Source organism: Bidens hawaiensis, unplaced genomic scaffold (genome assembly GCF_021521415.1).
Source record: "Bidens hawaiensis isolate Kalapana, Puna unplaced genomic scaffold, B.hawaiensis_p1.1 tig00010636_1, whole genome shotgun sequence".
Taxonomy (NCBI): domain Eukaryota; kingdom Viridiplantae; phylum Streptophyta; class Magnoliopsida; order Asterales; family Asteraceae; genus Bidens; species Bidens hawaiensis.
This window is the reverse complement of record NW_027491815.1, coordinates 450,998-472,075: the sequence shown is the minus strand read 5'-3', so window position 1 is coordinate 472,075 and position 21,078 is coordinate 450,998. Positions and strand designations below refer to the sequence as shown.

Sequence of the window (21,078 nt, the reverse complement as noted above, 5' to 3'; positions counted from 1 at the left end):
AATTCATATACAGGTTGTAAAAAGGTTACTTTGATTAGATTGTTCTTTTTTAACATTGACTCCATATAGGATTTTGATATAGAATTTGAGAGTTAGCATGCCTCAACACGCATGGCTGGTTTAACGTTTTCACATGCGTCCTTTTTCGATTTAACGGTCCCGTCGCAACGCGCGGGTCTAAATGCTAGTTAAAGCTAAAAAGGAGAACTAGCATCTAACTGAATCATGCATTGCTTTTACAACGTTATTAAAATTATTATGATTGCTTGCTTTTAGAAATTCAAATAAATTAACATGATAATTTATTTAAGGCTATGGAAAATACTGTACCATTATGATCCGTTTTTTTATTATTATTTACTAATGCCATTTATAAGATGACCCGATCCTGATATTTTGAATTTTAAGAATGAATCATGTATCATCAAAATTATACATAAAGAGAGATTGTACATTTAAGTTATATATATATATATAGGAAAGTGAATATGAGGCTGTTAAGCATGCAACCTTACACGTGAAACCATCAAAACTACGTCGTTTTGAATAAGAGTTTTCAAATAAAATTATTCTATTCTTTTTAATGCTTGTTTCTTTCCATTAATATTACATCCCTTATTTTGAATCATTATCTTCATATCCAAATATGTTGTTCTCGTAAAAACTAATGTTGGAATGGAAAAATATTATGTTTTTTTTATTAATATGAATTACCTTTTGACAATAATTCATCGATTTAGATTAAATTTTAATTATTATTAATTACTTTTGGCATGACGAAAAGAAAATTGTAAAAATATTATCTTAAGTTTTAAAGATGATTTTTTAATATACTGAAAAAACATATGCAAAACCAATCAACAATGCTTAGTGATAGTTGTGATTTAAACCTTTGAATTACGATGCACAGGTGTGAAATATGTAGTTGTTTTAAAAAAACCTTAAACCGTGAATCTCAAACTTCAAGTTCAATTGACTTGATATTTCATTTTCTGAAAAATATGATGATTTTTATGATCGTTGAAGCCGAAGATAGTTCTTTTGAGTGCGATAATTCAGAATTAAGGATGTAATATTAATGGATATAAACAAGAATTAAAAACAATAGAATCAGTTTTTGGAACCTCTTATTCAAAACGACGTAGTTTTGATAGTTTCACATGTAAGGTTGCATGCTTAACAGCCTCATATTCACTTTCCCCATATATATATATATATGGGAGAGATATTTTGATAACCAGGTTGAGTTTTAAGAACTTAAGAACTCAATTCTAGGCCACACATTTAATTAAATAAATTGGAATATGTGGTTGAGATTAAATCTGACAAAAAAGTCAAAGTATGAGAGAGAATAAATATGTAAGTGGTTACACCAACTTTTACGTCCGTTACACATATGTAAAAAGTCGACTCGGTGCGTAAAAAATTCTGTAATTTTTTTACGTGTATGTAACTTACATATATTACGCATATGTAAAAAAAAATCGAAAAAAAAATCGTTACACTGAGTTCTTTCGAGTTCTTAAAATTCAAAGGGGTTCTTAATTGAAATCTCCCCTATATATATAGGGTAAGGTTAATGTAAAAAACAATATTTTTGTGAGAAGAATAAGAATAGATCTAGGCCCTTGGATCTATGATCTAGTGGTTGAGATTGGTAGTTTCTAAATAATTGTATTGTTTCATATTTACATTGTATAGTGTCATATTTAGGTGGTTTGTTTTATTTTAAAGTTCTTCTCACACTTTTCACAAAACACTTGTTTTTTATTTGAACTCTTTTCTATATATATATATATATATATATATATATATATATATATATAAGGGTTCAAATAAAAATAAGTTGTTTCCTAGGAATGGTAAGAACCAATAGAATTTTGACATTTGGCATTAAAACCTATGGTGAAAGAATAATTCTAGGAAACTATGTCGGTTATTGATAATTTTAAATCTCAACCATTGATTAACATGATCCAATAGATATGATTTATTCCTAGTTTTCTTAGAAAACTACTTATTTTTAGGATAACCATCCCCGAAAAGGGTTCAAATAAGAATAAAGAGTTTCCTAGGAATGGTAAGAACCAATAAATTTTTGACATTTGGATTACAAATTATGATGAAAGAACAATTCTAAGAAACTATGTCGGTTATAGTGATGAAAGAGTAATTCCAGGAAACTATGTCGGTTATTGGTAATTTTAAATCTCAACCATTGATTAACATGATCCAATGACTATGATTTATTCCTAGTCTTCCTAGGAAACTATTTATTTTTAGGATAACATTTCCCACCCTCCCCTATATATATATATATATATATATATATATATATATATATATATATATATATATATATATATGAAAATCACTCCTATAATTCATAGTTGACAAATTGGATTTTAATAATCCGGTTTTGTATGGTTAGCCAATTAATCTAACTAGAGAATATTTCTATCAGAAGTTCCACATTTTAAACATTTTTATCTCATTGAATATTTGTTAAAAAAATGCTTAACGATGTTAAGTTTTATTCAAATCTCAAGATGATGGTTTAGACTTTTGATCGGAATTATGACACAAGTCGACCGATCGATGTAAAAGATATCCACATATATACATTTTTTAGGGTGTTGGACCCTTATATATATTTATTGTGGATCTTGGTCTTACCTTGGCAGAGAACATAGGAAAAATATATACATATAACTTACAAAACACTAATCAACTTATCAACATACAGTACTTGGTTATATTAAAGACTTGATGCATTTTATCAAATGCTTATATTGCATATAAAACAGCATTAATCATTTTTGTTAAGGATGTTTAAGCTAATATAAAGTTATTTAAAATGAAAACTAATAAATAATTTACATAAATTCAAGAATATCAGGCATCAGTAGGAAACAATTTACATCTACTAAAAAGATTTTGTTACAAAAGATTTGTTAAAGAATTTGCATAAAAAAATAAACTTTATGTCAAAATGGTAGTACTTTTATAATATTACAACTTTGAATAATTACCAACATAGTGACTTTTATTTATAAATCATTAATAAATTTAAAGGTAAATACCATTAAAAAAAACTAACACATTTTATGTTTTTTAGCGTTAAAGTCACTTAACGGTCTTTTACGCATAAAAAACAAATATACTTTCTAAGACCCATCACCAATGCAACATGAAAATTTTTATGACATTTTTTTGTCGGATAGGCATATCATAAAACATTTGTTTCATCAATCTTTTTTTTTATTAAATATTCTGCTCACTTACAAATATTTCCGAGTCTCTTTTTCACGTCAACCTCCATCTCACCAAATGTGATGCATTGATGATAGCCTAATTATTTCTATAAAAATCACTTAATATTGATTTGCACATAAAAAACAAGCATATATATATATATATATTATGTTTTTATATATCAAAAGTTATAATTGGATGAAACATGAACAAATTGTTTCAAATTACACTAAAAACAACGATAAGAATCATTTGTTACAAATTTTTTATGAGTCGAGCATATTTCGAGCTCGAGCCTGAAAATACGACTCATTATCGAAGGTTGAACTAAAAAAAATTAAAGTGAGTCAAGTTCGAGTTCATGTAAGTTAAAACCAGCCAAGCATGAGCTTAGTCGAGTTCGGATTAGGCTCATTTGCACCCATATAATAAGTAAATAAAATCAAAATTTGTTTCAGAATTTATGAGGGACTTTTGTATGTACAATAAGGTTAAAGGACTTTTATGTTACAAAATAATAGAAAGTGTGTTTGTTTTATATACTAGAAAATTAAGGACTTTGTCAGAAGAAAAAAAAAAATACATTGGTTTCGTATTGCTAAATTTAATTATGTAATTATCCTGGTATTATGGAAAACGAAAAGAACATAAAGGAAGGGCCCAACTTTTGTGGCTTTTTTTCTAGATTTGTAACTTTGTGTGTGTGGAGACCATCACTACCAAAAGTTATATAGTCTCTTTTTTTATTATTTTTTTAATATAAAAGACACTTTAATGAGGTAGATTCATATTTCCATAACGAATGGTTAAAATGATAAGATAGAAAATAGTATAATATTCATATACTTTTTGATGAGAAGTTTGATTAAAAAAATATGAAGATGATTTGAAAATTTTGCGCTAAATAGTGTATATGCATGTCATGTCAATGTTCTTGCATGTTCTGTTTACTTTCTCCAGAGAAGGTTGTTGATTCAAGTCTCGCTCGTGATAAAATATGAAGTGCGAGTCAAGGTTTTTATCATAATGGTTCTTTGCCCTTAGAGTGTGAATTTCTCATAAAATTGGTGGCAGATCAAGTCACCAGCACTATCTGCAATCATAGTTGTGGGTGGTCTTTTGCCAAAACCCGTGTTGCTGGCTTTGTTGATCGGTAAAAATAATATGTATGTAGTCATTCATGTGTGCATGTATATCAATATGAATATACGTATATGGTATATAGATGCCAAAAATATCATGTTCACAAATGATCTACAAATCATTTCATATGCCCTATTTTTAAAATAACCATAAGACTCATTGGTATAATGGTGCCAAGATAGTTGTCAAAAGCATATGGCGCTTCTAGAGTTTACACCGTTTAGTTAATGACTTTATTCATCCAAAAATCAAGATTATGAATTTGTGAGTTTTTCATATGTAAGAACAAACTTAATAATAATAAAATAACATCAAATATATGTCACAGTATTAGTTTTTTTTTTTTTTTTTTTTTTGAAAAAAGCTTTTTATATAACACAAATCGAGCTACATCTGGATAATGGGTAAGCGAGCAACAAGCTGCGCCGCTATCCCCTTTTGAATCGCAAAGCCTATTCTACTAAATATAAATCCTTTGTTTTTCGGGCTCTGCGAGTCACTATGGACCACCTTCTGCACCCGCTCCAAGAAGCGAACCGCTTCGGGAGCTAGGGAACCAAAAGTGTCGAAGGCAAATGGAATGAACACGTGCTGATTCTCCAAACACGCTGCCTCATGCTTAGCAATCTTCCTAGATTCCGCTCTCAAAACCGCATGTCCCGGTACAAAGCCAATGTCTCTCAGCCCCACCAACGGGGACACCCCAGTGAGGTCAACACATGCATGCTTACCCCCTGCTCAGCCAAACACAAGAACATCCGCATGACGCAGGGTAGATCTTCCCTCTCGCGGATCAGTCAAAAAGTTAACAGGTGCCTCTTTCTTGGCTGAGATCCCAGCACGCCTAAGCACATCTCATAAGACATCTCTAACCCAGTCATGACGATACTTGAATCATGGCAATTCCTTACAATGGAGGGCGTGCTCACCAAATCTATCCAAACAAGTTTTTTTACAAATGGGGCATGATTCATCTGGAGGGAAAAGGGGAATCATAAGCCGGTATTTAAGGATGGCTCTGTATTCAACTGCCGACATCCGTTGCCCAAGACCTTCAATGGGTACAGCATTAAAAAATCCTGGGCATGAGCCCCTTTAGACAAGTATTAGGATAACTTTGATTTTAAATATATAAACATTACTTTTTAAAGCAAAAATGCTTAGTTATTTTTAACATTCAAGGTGGATATTTATATTAGCTAGAAAACTCAATATACAGACACCGAAGAGAACATTACAAACGTTTAGAACATTAAAGGAACACCAACTTGATCATACTGCTTATTGACTCTATTTCTTATTCATTTTTTACTATTTCTTTTCATAAGAGCGTCAATTGTAACTATTTTGTTCAATGACGCTCTCTAAACAAAAAAAATTGACTTTTATAAGAGTCCACTCGAAGGTGACTCTAAGAGAGAAAAGGGGGGGGGGGGGGTGACGGCTTCCAGGCCGATCATCCGGGTAGGCCTGAAAATTTATAAAAACTTATATATGTTTGAAAAACATAAGTATTCATAATGTTTAAATCCAATTTACCTAATTCATTTAAACCCATTTTATATAAAATAAAATTTGCGCAACCCAAACCATAACCCAATAAGCTTATATAAAAATTTAATTTTTTAAACCTAGTTAAAACAAACTATTTTACTTAAGACCCAATTTTTTCTCAGGCCTAGAAACATTTAATAATTCTCGGGGACGGTCTTGGTCCTAACACTGTTGAAGAACATCAATGAATCCGCTTATTTACATAAATTTTTTTTACATTTCTTGGAGCTGTAGTGTAGTATATATCATAAGTATAATGCCATAATATCAATAACTAATCAATTTATTTTATACTTAATTAATGGGTAAAGTTGAAGGAATGAAGGATATCAATATGTCGACTACCCCAAGCCATATAGTGGCTTTGCCCCAAGTGCCAAACGGATTGTTTGGTGTTAGATTTTTTAGATGTTGTGTAATGTAATTGAGATGTCCAATTTATAGCATGTTTTGTTGTGTTCTTTTGTATTGTTTTGGTTCCATTACTTTTTACAATCAATAGAGAAAGTACGTGACACTAAATCACTGTTTTGAAACCCGGCCCGGTCCGGCCGGTCGGACCGGTTTGACCGGAGACCCGGTCTCAGAACCGGGCCGGGTGAGGCATTTGACCCGTTTTCGAAAAAACCGGCCGGGTTTGGCGGGTGGCCCGGACCCGGTGACCCTACGGGTCGACCGATAAAACACATTTTTTATTAAATCTAAAATGAAATGTGTATGATCGGATTCGAACTTGGGTCATTTCATAGATAGAAGCTTTAATAATTACACATGAGCCAACCAACCAAGCTTCATTGATGAATTTATTGATCAAATATATATCATATATATTCAAAAAACAATGTATGAAATATAAATAAACATTAAAGTTTGTTATTATTATTATTTTTTGTTATTATTGGTTTTTATATGTATATGAATTATATATATAAATATATATATATATATTTAAATTATTTATGACGTCATCCGGGTCAAACACCGGTCCGCCCTCTCGGGTCGGTCCGACCTTTGACCCGGTAAGATGTCCGGGTCTACGCCCGGGCCGGGTCTGAAAACATTGCTATAAATAGTTAAAAATAAAGAAAATGGCCTTATATAAAAAGGTTAACACAATTTTGCATAAATGTGCCACCGATTAAAGCTTGCTTACAACCTACGAATTATGATCCTACGTATCCAAAATAAATAAAAATAAATAAAATGAAATAAAATAACGAGTTCGACTTTCGCAAACATCATTGATTTTTCACTTGGGGTGTAAAAGGTAAATGTGTAAGGAACCAGATTCGACGACCGACTCACACGCCCTTGTCCCGTGAATCAACAAGTCAACTTTAAGGAAACCTATTAAGTACGGCAATTTTTTAAACTATTTTTTATAAGTATTGTAATCTTTTTTATATTTAGAAACTATGGTAAATTGGGGTTTTAACCTCGAGTTCTAAACGTAAATTTGTTTACTCATTTTTATTTAATAAATAAAATTGTTTATTTTTAATGATTTGTAATTTTATCTCTATCTTATCCTACTTCCTACTCTTCTAATAAAAGAAGATTTTTTATTAACTTTAATTTTGTTCTTTTCTTTTAAAGAACTCATCTTATTTATTTTAACATTTGATAAAATTCATGTATTACACATGATTTGTCAAATAATAAAAATAAATAAGGTTAGTTATTTGAAAGAAATGAACAAAATTTAAAGTAAAAAGAAAATAAAATATATTGTTAAACAATAAGAAGTCAAAAAACTCAAATTTACAAATTAAAAAAAAATCTATTTATATAAAACATTTTCCATAATTGTTTTGACCAATTATAGATGGACAAGAATGATAAATAAAATGAGATATTATAGAATTAGAATCGAAATTATAACTCATTTGTCAAAATTGTTTTGACCGAAGACATGGATATGATATATAAGATGATAAATTAGGGAATTAGAAGAAAATTATAACTCATTTGTCAAAATGGTTTTTCACCATAACCCATGGATAATTAGAATGGATGAGAAGAGAGATTAGACCAATAATGAATGAGAGATTGTCACATCGTGTTCATTATTTTCTTTTATTAGTATAGTTAGAAGTTAGATTATATTATATTAGATGTTCTAAACTAGTATTTATTATAAATTTATATATATACTTTTATTTAACAAATAGCTTTCATCCCCCATATTACTATAGTTGTTTTTACATTTTTCGTTTATAATATTTATATATTTTTTTGAGATTCTAATTTTATTTATTGTAACGAAGTTAATAATATATTTATTGTTTAATGACGAAAGTATTTCACAAATAAATGATGTGTTATAACTCATTTAAATCTATTTGGGTTTGGTGAGAACCATGACTCGCTTATTTTTCTACTACAAAATTATTTCTTAATTATAAATAATATCTTATTTTAAAAAAATCAGATATTAATTTTAATATATCCTTATTATATAGAATTTTTATATCAAATATTTGATAAGGTTACCTTTTTAATTTAATGAAATGTTATAAGGCATTTAAGAGATTACTTGGGTTTGGTAAGACACTTACCTGTAAAATTGGCCAAATGCATTGGAAGCCTCCCTTTCGAAATAAAGTAATTTGGTGGCTTGAGAGGAGGTGGGTGTGGATGAGCTCGGTATCGTAACGGTACCGAAAATACCGATCCCGAAAATCACAAATTCTTGGTACCAGTACCTAAATATTCGATTCGGTGCCGGTACAGTACCAAGATAGTATCGATACCGAAGGTAAAAATTCGGGAAATACCGGTACTGTACCATACCGTACTGATCCCGAAACTCAAAACTTTGATACCGATTCGGTACCGGTACCGAATTTGCTCATCCCTAGAGGTGGGGAGCAAACAGAAAGTTTTTAAAATGTTTCGTTTATATATATTTAAGAGTTTTATATAAATATTTATTAACTTTGGTGTATTTATGGTTAATATTTATAAAAATCCAGCATATATTCCCATTTTTTCCGAAAATTTTCTAAACATAATTTTGGCATATCAAAGTCACATAATATGTTAAAAAGAAAAACATAGGGAAGTCTCTCCACCCAATTTTTTAGTTTAGTTACAAATATAAATTCTCGAAAGTGTCTATACTTGTCCAAAATGCATGTGGTTGTGATTTTTCTTTTTAGCAATGACTTGTATCCCTTATACCGTCAAAATAAGATCATATTTGTGTAAAAAGTTGAATGTCATTTCATGGAATTTAGGAGTTGTTTACTAGCCACTTGCTACTTAATGATTTTATTAAGAGACTATCTTTAAATCGGTCAGAAATATAGTAAAGTTTGCCTATACTTTTTAATGGCGGCTCAGAGTCTCTTAATAGTTAAGTTTCAAAGACACGTTGAATGATTCAGAGGCCAACTCTTAATCAATCGGAGCTCTAATTAGTTCAGCACTAAACTGCCAAACAACCCTTTAGATAAATACGCTAGGATATGAATACAGGTTTATACAAAATGACTTGTAGCTGAATTGTATTAAAGTGTTTAATAAGATAGTAAGAGAATGTTTGGTAGCATGTTAATAATCCTTTTAAGACGTTACATTTGTATCGATGAGCAAGGAGTGTGTTTGCATTATCAGAATCAATCTATATCAGACATTTTAATAGCTCTAACTGTGGGTTCCAATCAGCTCCTAAGATTAGAGGTGCACAAAAAAACCGGGTCTGGACCCGACCCGGTGTACCTGACCCAGAACCGGTTCTTACCCGTACCCGACCCACGGGTAGGATCAGGTATAGGATTTCTCCCCGAAACCATACCCGGAACCGGAACTGACCTGGAACCGGTGGAACCGGAACCAGCAATACCCGGTCAAAACCCGAAAAAAAATCGGAAGAACCGGTCAAAACACGGCCAAATACCCGACTATACCCGGAACCGGTTCCTACCCGAACCTGGTTTGACTTTTGTTGACCATACCTGGAACCGGTTCCTACCCGGTTCCGGGTTTAAATAATACCCGATTTTGTGCACCTCTACCTAAGATAGTCTCTTTCAAAGTGTGGCTGTTTAAGTCATCATGAGTAGACCGCCGTAGATTTAGGAGCATTTTAATGCATATTCTCTATTTCTATTTATAAAGTTAATTACCGACTTAAGTATTTTTCTCTTTGGACAATTGAACCAAACTCAATCAACTAATTAAGTATTTGATCAATATAATAACCTAGGTGTAATTATTTAATTAATATGATCATACAAAAATTAATGGTGGCTGACTGGCTGTTGTCTATTTGTATGAATCAATATAATTATGGACTATTGGACATTTAGACTTATAATCATGATAATAATGCGGTCGTGGGTGATGCTGCTTTTTATTTTTAATTCAATATAAAATATATTTAATATTTAAAAATTTGATTAAATGACTATTAATTTTGTTTCGTTTATTTGTTCCATGCTTCGTTTTATACTTCTATCAACATATTCCTTTTTCCTTATGCGTCGGTGCTCGTTCACACACCCAATTTCTAGAAATTCGTATTTTCATATTCCCACTTGACTACAACATTTGAATTATTTGCATATCCGTACATTTTTAATTAACTCTTTATTTGATTTATTTATTCATTTTATATGTCAATATTATTTCATGTGCACTGTAGAGGATTAAGCCATTAAGGTATTACATGTCTTGAAAAATAAATAAATTATTAACTTTATACATATTTTTAACGACTATTTGAATCACTGACAGGTCAATAACCTACACGATCATTTTCATTCCATTATCTGAAGAAAACCCACCGTAATTAAAGCATGGTTAATTTTTTACTTTTTTCGGTCACTTTAGTTATCGTGTAAATATTAGATATACTAGCTTAATATCTAACAAATGTGAAAAATTCTAATGATATTGAATGCATGCTATGTTATACAATTTTTAGAATTATATAATAAGGGATTAGTTCAAATGAAAACTTATAAATATGTAAGACTTAAATTTAAAAATAAGAATCACTATTAAGCCATTACTATACCTACTTGATTAATTTTGTACGGAATACTTAATTTGGCGCATTATGGAGCGGTTGTTAACACAATAACGAGCTTGATATCGGGAGAATGGTGGAGCCGCCATCTGTGAATTATCAATCACACTTTTTTCTTTTGTTGTTTTTTCCCTTTTATTTGATGTATAGTTATTATATATAACACAAATCGAGCTACATCTGGTTAATGGGTAATTAGCGAGCAACAAGTTGCGCCGCTCTCCCCTTTTGAATCGCAAAACCTATTCTACTAAATATAAATCTTTGGTTCCTCGGGCTCTGCGAGTCACTGTGGACCACCTTCTCCACCTGCTCCAAGAAGCAAACCGCCTCGGGAGCTAGGGATCAAAATCTGTCGATTGGTGGGTTTGTTAACTACAAATGTATAGTTAACTACAGAGCACAAGCTAACTGGTAGGTTTGTTAAATCCTCACTGCCTACGTGGGGCATGACATTTTAACTAACTCAACTATAACACATCCCTAAATATGCACTCTAGCTATATCATGACTTTTAATAAGTTTTTAACAAGAGAAAAGTACTCATGCATAGGAACTTGTACGTTGTAGTTGAAATGTGCATTTACTACTTAAAATATTTCATTCTAAACAAATACTCACATTAAGACAAATTACAATTGTCATTCCTACTTTAAGGATAGTAAGATGTTTAAGTATAGAAACATAAGTTAATAGTTTTTCATTTGTAGATTGTAACATTTAGTTGTTAAAAAAAACAAATTACGATCAAGATGGTTGATATAAACTATGATAAATGTATTTTAAGTAACAACCTTAGTCTTTTGTTCGTAAAATAATAATAATTTATTAAACTTACAGCTACTATAATTTCAAACAATAAAACCAAATAACATTACGTATTGTACGTATCGTATTGATTTTATTATTATATAGATAGCTATCTACTTTTAGCAATTTTGATAACATTGTTTAAGCTGAGATCGATAAAATATGGTTTACAGAATGCCTTCTAGATCATATCAGTTGTATAAGCTGTTCAAAAAACTATATATATTAGTTGTATAAAAGTGTTTAATAGAACTAACTAGAATTCTAGAAATGTAAATGATGTAACGGAATACCTACAAAATATATAGACAGAATTACAAATTTTGTCCTTAAAAAAAACAAATTACGGTTTGTGTCATTTTTTTAGTTTCCTTACAGACGGTGTCCTTTAAACATTTTTTCTACACGTTACGTTCTTTACGCTAACTGGGTTAGAAAAACTCAGTTAAAACACCCTCACATGAGACGCATGTGAGGGCATTTTTGTCTTTTCGTCTGTACCTGCAAATTTATAACACCTTCCCCCTCCTTTCTCTCTTCTTTCTCTCTCTACACCACCATCACCGTATCACAACCACTCCGGCCACCATACCCCCACCCACCCCGTTACAGATTCCATTCCATTCCCACTGCCGCCGTCAACCACGCATCTACAACCACCACCACCCCCCCGGTCAACCATCTAAACCACACATCTAAACCTCCTGGTCGAAACCCTGCCACCACCACCACCGTATCCGGCCACTTCCAACCCATCCACCACCGGATACGGTCACCTCCAACCCATTTCGTCTCTACCTCCACCACCACCAAATCATTAACCCTAGAAACCTTAGATCTCAAACCCATCAAATCACCCAATTTCTCTAACTCCGGCTACAATCCAACACTGACCCACGAAACCCACACCCCCAATTCCCACCACCACCTCCGCCGCCGCCGTAAACCCACCGGATACCCTGTTGGATATCCATGAGCAAATCCGCCGCTGTAAACCCACCGTAAACCCGCCGCCGTAAACCCACCGTATATCCGCCGCCGTAAACCCACGAAACCAACACCCCCAATTACCGGATAACCCGAACCCATCAAGAACAAGCTCGGATACCCTGTTGGATCTAGGTTACACCTAACATCACTGTGGTTTCAGATCTGCTCAGGGATCGCCGAAAAATCATGGTGGTTGGGGATCTGAGTCATGACCCGAGATGCAGCAGCCTTTGTCCAGAAAATCATGGTGGTGTTGGTGTGGACTGTGGAGACAGGGAGAGGAGTAGAGAGAGAGAAAGAAGACGAGAAGAGAGAGAGAGAGAGAGAGAGAGAGTATATCTTTAATATATATTATTTATTTTTTACAATAATATATTTGAACCACTTCGTTGAAAAGACTAATATACCCTCACATGCGCTTCACGTGAGGGTATTTAACTGAGTTTTTCTAACCCAGTTAGCGTAAAGGACGTAACGTGTAGGGAAAAAATGTTTAAAGGACACCGCCTGCAAGAAAACTAAAAAAAGGACATGAACCGTAATTTGGCTTTATTTAAAGGACAAAATTTGTAATTTTGTCAAATATATATGCCGTTGGCCTTTATAATTATAATGCTTTCCTAAAAAGGAAATTGATTGTTATGTAAGTTAAGCGTAAATTAGCTATCCAAAGTAACTTAATCGAAATGTTACGTACCTTAAATGGTTAATCATTTATAAAAAAACAATTTTTAAATTAAACTTTTCTTGTGTCATTTGTGCCTCCCTAATAGTACAAAGCTTGAGTTGTTCAATGGAGACTCGAGTTCGAATTTCACATGTGTCACTTTATGTGGATATGACAATAAAGAATTTGAGCTAAGCCTTGTGTAAATGTTGTTAGTTTGAACTTTGAGCCCTCCGGGTCCCACCATGTGTTACGCAAGAGAATTATGCTCTTGTGGTGGCACAATGATTGTCAAGTGGCAGTCAGCGGAATGGTTTCTCGGTGGAATGCCCAAGCCAAACTCTAAAAGCCAGTGTTAGTCTTGTTAAGACAACATAGTCTGACCAGAGTGGGACAACGAGACTCTTCAAAGTTAGAAAGTGCGATATCCTAAAATACAAAAAATCGTTCTAAAAGAATTTATATTCAGCCACTACAAACATGTACACATTAAGATCACTTTATATACCCAACTAGTTGTGATTATCATATATTTTTTTAATTATTTTTATATTCAAACTTTTGTCATAAAAACTATGATTTGTTGAAATATAAGGGTGTATTTGATTTGTAGAATGTTTTAGAAAAAATTATAAATCTTTTAAAGCAATTAGAATTTTTTAAAATATAAGGATGCATTTGCTCAATTTTCTTACATAAGTTTTCAAATATTGTTGACATCCTTACCATAACGCATAGATTTAAACTAAAGAATATGTTTTTTTAATCTTAAATAAACTTAAAAAATATGTTTGTTTGTCAACTTATTGTAATTGTTTTAAATTTAATAGAAAAATGAGCTGAAACCCGACTCTAATCGAGTAATCTCTATGGTTTTTTTGGGTTTAGATTGGTTTAAAAAATACGTTAATGTTGAACTTTTCCAATAACTTAACACGTAAAATTCGTATTTGTTTATGTGAATCACGAAAAGTAAAAGTTTAATATGTATATCAAATAGTAGTAATGGTAGTATATTATTATTGTTGAAACAATCAAATCATTTATTAGTGTACACCCTAAAGTAGAAAAAGAATTAAAATCCAAAATCATGGTACACAAATGCCTACAATTACCTTACCTAAATCTTAGCTGTAAACACACACTCCACCTGCCACTTCACTCTGCATCCATCTTTCAACCTCCCATCAAAATCAAATTACTGCTAATTCAATTCATGGCACACTTTCTCCAATCAATCTTCTTCTACCCATAATAATAATAATAATAATATTATTACTCTCCAAACCGAACCCTACCCATGACCACCCTCATCTTCTTCTTCATTCTCACCTCACTCACAACCACCACCGCCGGTAACAACCGCCGGACTTTGCACCAACCATTCTTCCCACAAGACTCACCACCACCACCACCACCACCATCATCCGATGTACCCTTCACTCCTAACCCCACCACCACCGCACCACCGCCGGACCACCCGTTTTTCCAAGACATCCCATCAACACCACCGCCGCCGCTAACTTCAACCCCGTCGGCTTCTTTCCCGGCGAACATCTCGTCGCTAAATCTCCCGAGTTCGTCGAAATCGAAACCCGTTTCGACGAAGTTAATTGCGACGGCGGTTACGTTAGCAATCGCCGCCGCAATTGTTATCGCGGTTGTCGTTTATTTACGAGTTAAGCGGAGAAGAAATGAGAATGATACTCACACCTTTAGCGACGAGAAAACTCATAGATCCGATAGTAGTAGTAGAGTGGTTGTTACTAGCAATGCTATTTATAGTAATAACACTAGTTGTGGAGGTTCTGATAGCAATAATAATATTAATCGGATTCCGAAGCTAACTCGACCTTCGCAAACTAGTGCGGAGTTTCTGTACCTCGGTACGATTGCCAATTCCATTGATGCAACGAATGCAGTTGGAATTGACAATCGTAGAGGTGGCGAATCCAATTTACCCAATCTGCGTAAATTGGATTCGCCAGAACTCCGTCCTCTGCCTCCACTTGCGAGTGTCGGTGGAGGCGGAGGACGGAGTAAGGGTAGTTTGGGGAATATTAGTTTTGAAAATGGGGAAGTTGAGTCTTCTGAGTTTGAGGAGTTTTATTCTCCTAAAGGATCTATTAGCACTAGATCTGGTTCTGGGTTTGTTAGTCTTCCTGTTAAGGTTAAGAATTATGGATCTGGTCCTGGTTCGGGTTCCTCTTCTTGCTCGTCTTCGACCTCGGGTTCTCCCGCGAGGTCGATTTCGTTAAGTATTTCGCCTCCGGTGAGTTTGAGTCCGATTCGGTCGAGACCCAAGTCACCGGAGCTAATTGCAATTCAAACCTCCCCACCGCCGCCTTCTCGCTCAGCTCCGCCGCCGCCTCCGGTGCCGGAGCATTTGTTTATCCCATCGCCGGAAATTGGATTGATTGGATTAATAGATTCATCAAGTGATGAAAATGAAAATAAAAATGAAAATGGAAACGAAAACCCGCCGCCTCCGTCGTCGAGAATTCCGCCGCCACCGCCACCGCCTGCTTGTCACTGGGAAACAAGCCCGAAAACACCCACACCACCGATTCGGCCACCGGGTTTGGTACCGCCGGCAAAACCCATACCCGTAATGAACGATCCACCACTCGTGTCTCCGATCGAACCGTTGCCGGAAAATCAAGAAAATCTTGAAACTCCAAAGCCAAAGTTGAAGCCTTTACATTGGGATAAAGTCCGGGCAAGCTCCGATCGTGAAATGGTGTGGGATCAACTTAAATCAAGCTCATTCAAGTAACAAAATAAACCCTTAAACTGTTTTAATTTGTGATTTGTTATTAATAAGTTGTTTGGTTTTACAATTTGGGGATTTTGGATTCTTGATTGCAGGTTGAATGAGGAGATGATCGAGACGTTATTCATCGTCAAGACACCGAACCCGATTAGTTCAACTGAATCATCCGCCACAAGACGTCAGATTCTACCGTCTCCACCGAGCCATGAAAACCGAGTTCTAGACCCCAAGAAGTCACAAAACATTGCGATTTTACTTAGGGCGGTTAACGTGACAATTGAGGAAGTTTGTGATGCACTTTTAGAAGGTATTGATTCAATCCAATCAAGGTTAAATTTTTTGTTTTTTGTTAATTTAGTCGGTTAAAATGGTGTGGTCGTTTAGGTAATGCGGATACACTAGGGACCGATCTTCTTGAGAGTTTGTTGAAAATGGCTCCTACTAAAGAGGAAGAACGGAAGCTAAAAGAGTATAAAGATGATACACCGGTTAAGCTAGGCCCGGCTGAGAAGTTTTTAAAGGCGGTTCTTGATGTACCGTTTGCGTTTAAAAGAATAGAGGCGATGCTTTACATATCTAACTTTGAGTCTGAGGTTGAGTACCTTAAACGCTCGTTTCAAACACTCGAGGTATGCTTTTCTTTGTTACTTTAGCTTTGTTTCAAGATAGGCAAGTTGGGAGGATTGTGTGACGGGTCAAAATGAGTCGGATTAAAAATGTTGATTTAGTACGTGTTGACATGTGTCAGACCGGGTTTCAAATATAAGTTCTACTATTTCAATGTTTTAAACAGATTGGAATGAAAAGTTAGAACTGTTAAAAGCTTCTTATATTTTATATATCAACTACAAAGCTTATAATGCATAATTAACAAAACTTCAAAAGTTATAATTTTTATATATTAAAATTTGGGTTAAATTTGGCTGAGCCAACTACAAAGCTTTAACTTGGCTTGAGCTCATTTACAAACCGAGCTAGCTAGGGTCAGCTCATTTAATAAAGAGCAGACCGAGCAACGAGTCATGCGCTTTTTCAACAGCCTGGTTTATTAAACATGTTTTATTCTATGACGTCAATATTATTACAATGATAATCTAAATCTTTGAATAAAACGGTTACAGTTAGCATGCGAGGAGCTTAGAAACAGCCGAATGTTCCTAAAACTTCTAGAAGCCGTTCTGAAAACTGGAAACCGCATGAACGTAGGCACAAACCGAGGCGACGCACACGCATTCAAACTCGACACACTCCTTAAACTAGTCGACGTCAAAGGCACCGACGGTAAAACAACTCTTCTGCATTTTGTCGTTCAAGAAATAATCAAAAGCGAAGGAGCCCGCCTTTCCAATCCTGACGCTCAAAACCCCACTGTCGCTAATGACGCAAAGACCCGAAAACTTGGTCTCCAAGTTGTCGCTGGGATCAGTTCAGAACTCTCAAATGTCAAGAAAGCCGCCACCATGGATTCAGACGTCCTTAATAGTGACGTCACGAAACTATCGCAGGGTATTTCAGACATTTCACAAGTCGTTAGGTTAAACGAGACGATTTTCAACAGTGTAAACCGAGAAAGATTCACCGAATCTATGAACATGTTTTTGAAAATGGCTGAAGAAGAGATTATTAAGATACAAGCGCAAGAAAGTGTCGCGTTTTCTTTAGTTAAAGAAATAACCGAATATTTTCACGGGAATTCGGCTAAGGAAGAAGCGCATCCGTTGAGAATATTCATGGTGGTTAGAGATTTCTTGACGGTTCTTGATCGGGTATGCAAAGAAGTCGTGTCGGTAAATGAACGGATTGTTGTAAGCTCGGCTCATAAGTTTCCTGTGCCGGTTAACCCGACACTTCTACCGATTTTTACTCGACAATTTAGTTCTTCGGATGATGAAAGTAATTCTTCGTTCGACTGTCGTAAGTAACGGCATTATTGTGTTCGTGTTAATGTTGTATTTGTATCATATGTTTAGAAGATTTTGGACATTAATTTGGTTATATAGATATATATAAATATATATGATAATATATATACAGAGGAGATTTTGGAAGAAGAATAAGCATATTTTTCTGTAAAAAAAAACAACCTTCTGTTTATGCTTCATTTGTTCTTTGGAATTTGATTCTCTGTACCCACCATTTCCTCTGTAAAATATTATATGATTTCTGAGTTTTAATCATGATTTTTGTTTACATTTTACAAATAATTTATTTGTTTATTTTAAAAAATTATGGTTGGTGTTCTTTTGTATGGAAAGGTAAAAAAGTAATTCAAGTAGATCATGATATTATCATCAAGACAGAGAATAACGTTACAAAGGTATCCTATGATGGCATGTTATCAAATGGAATCTTTGTATAAGTTAGGTCAGATTTGTTGCAAGTAGTTCATGCATGACAGATAATTATAAGTGATCAGGAACTAGGTCGAGCTAAAATGACCCTAATATTTACTTTCAGTATGGAATACCGTCTCTAAAAATCGTTAAATATTTATTAGTCGAGGCGAGAAAAAGTTTGGGCCTTAAATTTTCATTGAGTTATTATTTGGGTTGTGTAAATTTTTTTTTAATAAAAATAGGCTTAAATATATTGGGTAAATGGGTTTTAATATTAAGAATACATATTTAAAAATAAAACATATATATGTATAAATTTTCGGACCTACCAGGGTTATCGGCTGGGATTTGCTGACCTCCAAGTAGGCACTGACCATGTGATGTGTAACCCTTGTCTGAACCATTGTAGGTTTAAACATATAACCTAATTCGTGACATGAAACACGTTAGTCATAGTTGACGACTCTAGTGTTCTTTTTACGTTATAGGTAAAGTCTACAGTGAATGAGGTAACGGAATGAGGGTTACCTGATGTTAAAAAAAGATATACTAAAAATAGTTAATTCTACAATCTAATATTATTTTTTATATTTCTTATATTTGTGTGTATATACATACATATTTATATTCTAGAACATATTCACATGTGACATAACATAAAGAATATGAAAACGACGATATGATGCGTCGACCCGAAAGATTGAAAATTATAGATGGGGACATTTTACCCTCAATGCATGTGCCTCATGCTTCATCATTTCCTAATGATACCACTTTTTACAATATATGATAGTTGACTCATCTAATTTTAAATTCAATATTTCTTTTTTTAGTATTGAAACAAATAAAGTTATCAGTTGAATGTTTTTACATGTACCTTATTTTATTTTTTGAATACAGAAATATGTAAATCTTAAAACCCTTTTGGGAAATGCTAGCACTATATTTTTGGCACAACATGTAATTAAATACTTGTGACTTCATGCGTAGAGGTGCTATGTTTTAATTCAAATTTTATTGGTTTTATGCAGGGCCGCTAGCGATCGTGCAAGGCCCATCGAGGGTTGAGACTCGTTCATAAGTTTTTAATTTCTTTGAATATATTTTATATAATATTTGAGTTTTTTAATTTCTTTTAATATATTTTAAGGCCCATTTTGATAGCTCGTGCAAGGCCTACAAAAATCATCGAGCTCTTGGAGACGGCCTTAGTTTTATGCATTTAATAACCCTTTGAATAATAATGGCAAGTGCAAGTTGGGTTTTATCCGTTCATGTTGGTTGACGGGTATTAAGAGTTTCGGAATCATGTTCTCATGGTCTTCGAAAAGAATTTTACACATTAGAATCATGAAAATATATTTTATTAGTTTTAATAGCATTAACGTGAAGTTTAAAAAACCGTGTTTGGTTTAAATTATGCATAACTCTACGTAGTATGTGGTCCATGAAAAAATTCATACCATTTTAAGTAATTATTAAACAGTATAATTAAAATTATTTATATTAAAGATCTATTTTTCATAAAACAAAAGTCATTTTTTAATTTAATAAATTGATCTTAGTAAAAACTTAAAAGCTACTAAAAGTTCTATTAGAAAATCCTTAGTTATATATTAGAAAGTTTAGTTAATTGATATTTGCTTTAAGTAGTTATTTAAAAATGATATTAAAATCACTTATCTTTATAAACTTATGTCTCTAAGAAGCCAATATTTATGATAAAAAAACATTTATAGTTTTAATATAAACGAACTAAATAAAAAAATTAAAACTAATTAAACTTATATTATATAATCATTAGTTATATTAGAAATTTTAATTTTTTATTTGTTTAGTAATTAACAAAATGATATTAAAATCATTTATTGAAAATGACAACGTTTTCTTATAAAGATCCACATTTCATAAACAAAAAACATTTAGTTTAATAAAAACGTTTATAGCAATAAATTAAACACTACTCAAATTTATATTGGAAAATCATTAATTATATATTAGAAAGTTTGATTTTATATTTATTAACATTTTGTAAACAAACTGTTCAATTGTTCATTTAAAACAACATATCAATTAAGCTCTTTTTAAAATATTTTCAATTTCATTAAGTTCCTCTAGATGTATTTTTCTTCCATTTGAAGTTTTCTTTTCTTTCGTTAAAAATCTTTAGTGTGGTCACTAATACATCGTGACCATTCCTAAACTAGAGGCTTACTTTACAAGAAGTGCGTGTTAAGCATGTAATTAGCTACATAATAATTCACTTTAAACACACAATTAAAAGTGACAAAACCATTCATTAAACAATCATGTATACTTTACAACTAATTTATTACATACAAATTAAGATTTAAGACGCTGCCTCTGAATCAATCAAATGTATAGCGTTTGGTTATACTTTTTAATGGCTCAGAGTTTCTTACTGGTTAAGTTTTACCTCTTACTTTTTTTTTATTTAAGGGCCATCTCCGATACCTTGGCCAAGCAGAAATAAAAAAGACACGTAGGCTCTAAC

General features: G+C 33.1%; 3 protein-coding genes across 3 annotated transcripts in view; 2 read left to right on the top strand and 1 right to left on the bottom strand.

The window, feature by feature from the left end:
• The window catches only part of LOC143535840 (uncharacterized), a 209,308-nt gene that overhangs the window by 49,132 nt on the left and 139,098 nt on the right, over positions 1-21,078 (top strand). The gene's annotated exons all lie outside the window — the stretch shown is intronic.
• Positions 1-21,078, bottom strand: part of LOC143535841 (CBS domain-containing protein CBSX3, mitochondrial-like) — a 259,822-nt gene that overhangs the window by 226,200 nt on the left and 12,544 nt on the right. The gene's annotated exons all lie outside the window — the stretch shown is intronic.
• LOC143535833 (formin-like protein 2) lies at positions 14,502-18,374 on the top strand. The gene is made up of 4 exons (XM_077029973.1): positions 14,502-16,226; positions 16,323-16,534; positions 16,612-16,856; positions 17,349-18,374. Exons 1-4 carry the CDS (start codon positions 14,755-14,757, stop codon positions 18,147-18,149), a joined length of 2,730 nt encoding a protein of 909 aa, XP_076886088.1. The 5' UTR covers positions 14,502-14,754; the 3' UTR covers positions 18,150-18,374.

Excerpts from the sequence above, each read along its gene's own strand:
- LOC143535833 (XM_077029973.1), top strand. The coding sequence starts at position 14,755 with ATGACCACCCTCATCTTCTTCTTCATTCTCACCTCACTCACAACCACC. Across the intron at positions 16,227-16,322 it reads CTTAAATCAAGCTCATTCAA|GTTGAATGAGGAGATGATCG; the intron begins GTAACAAAATAA and ends TCTTGATTGCAG. Across the intron at positions 16,535-16,611 it reads TTGTGATGCACTTTTAGAAG|GTAATGCGGATACACTAGGG; the intron begins GTATTGATTCAA and ends GTGGTCGTTTAG.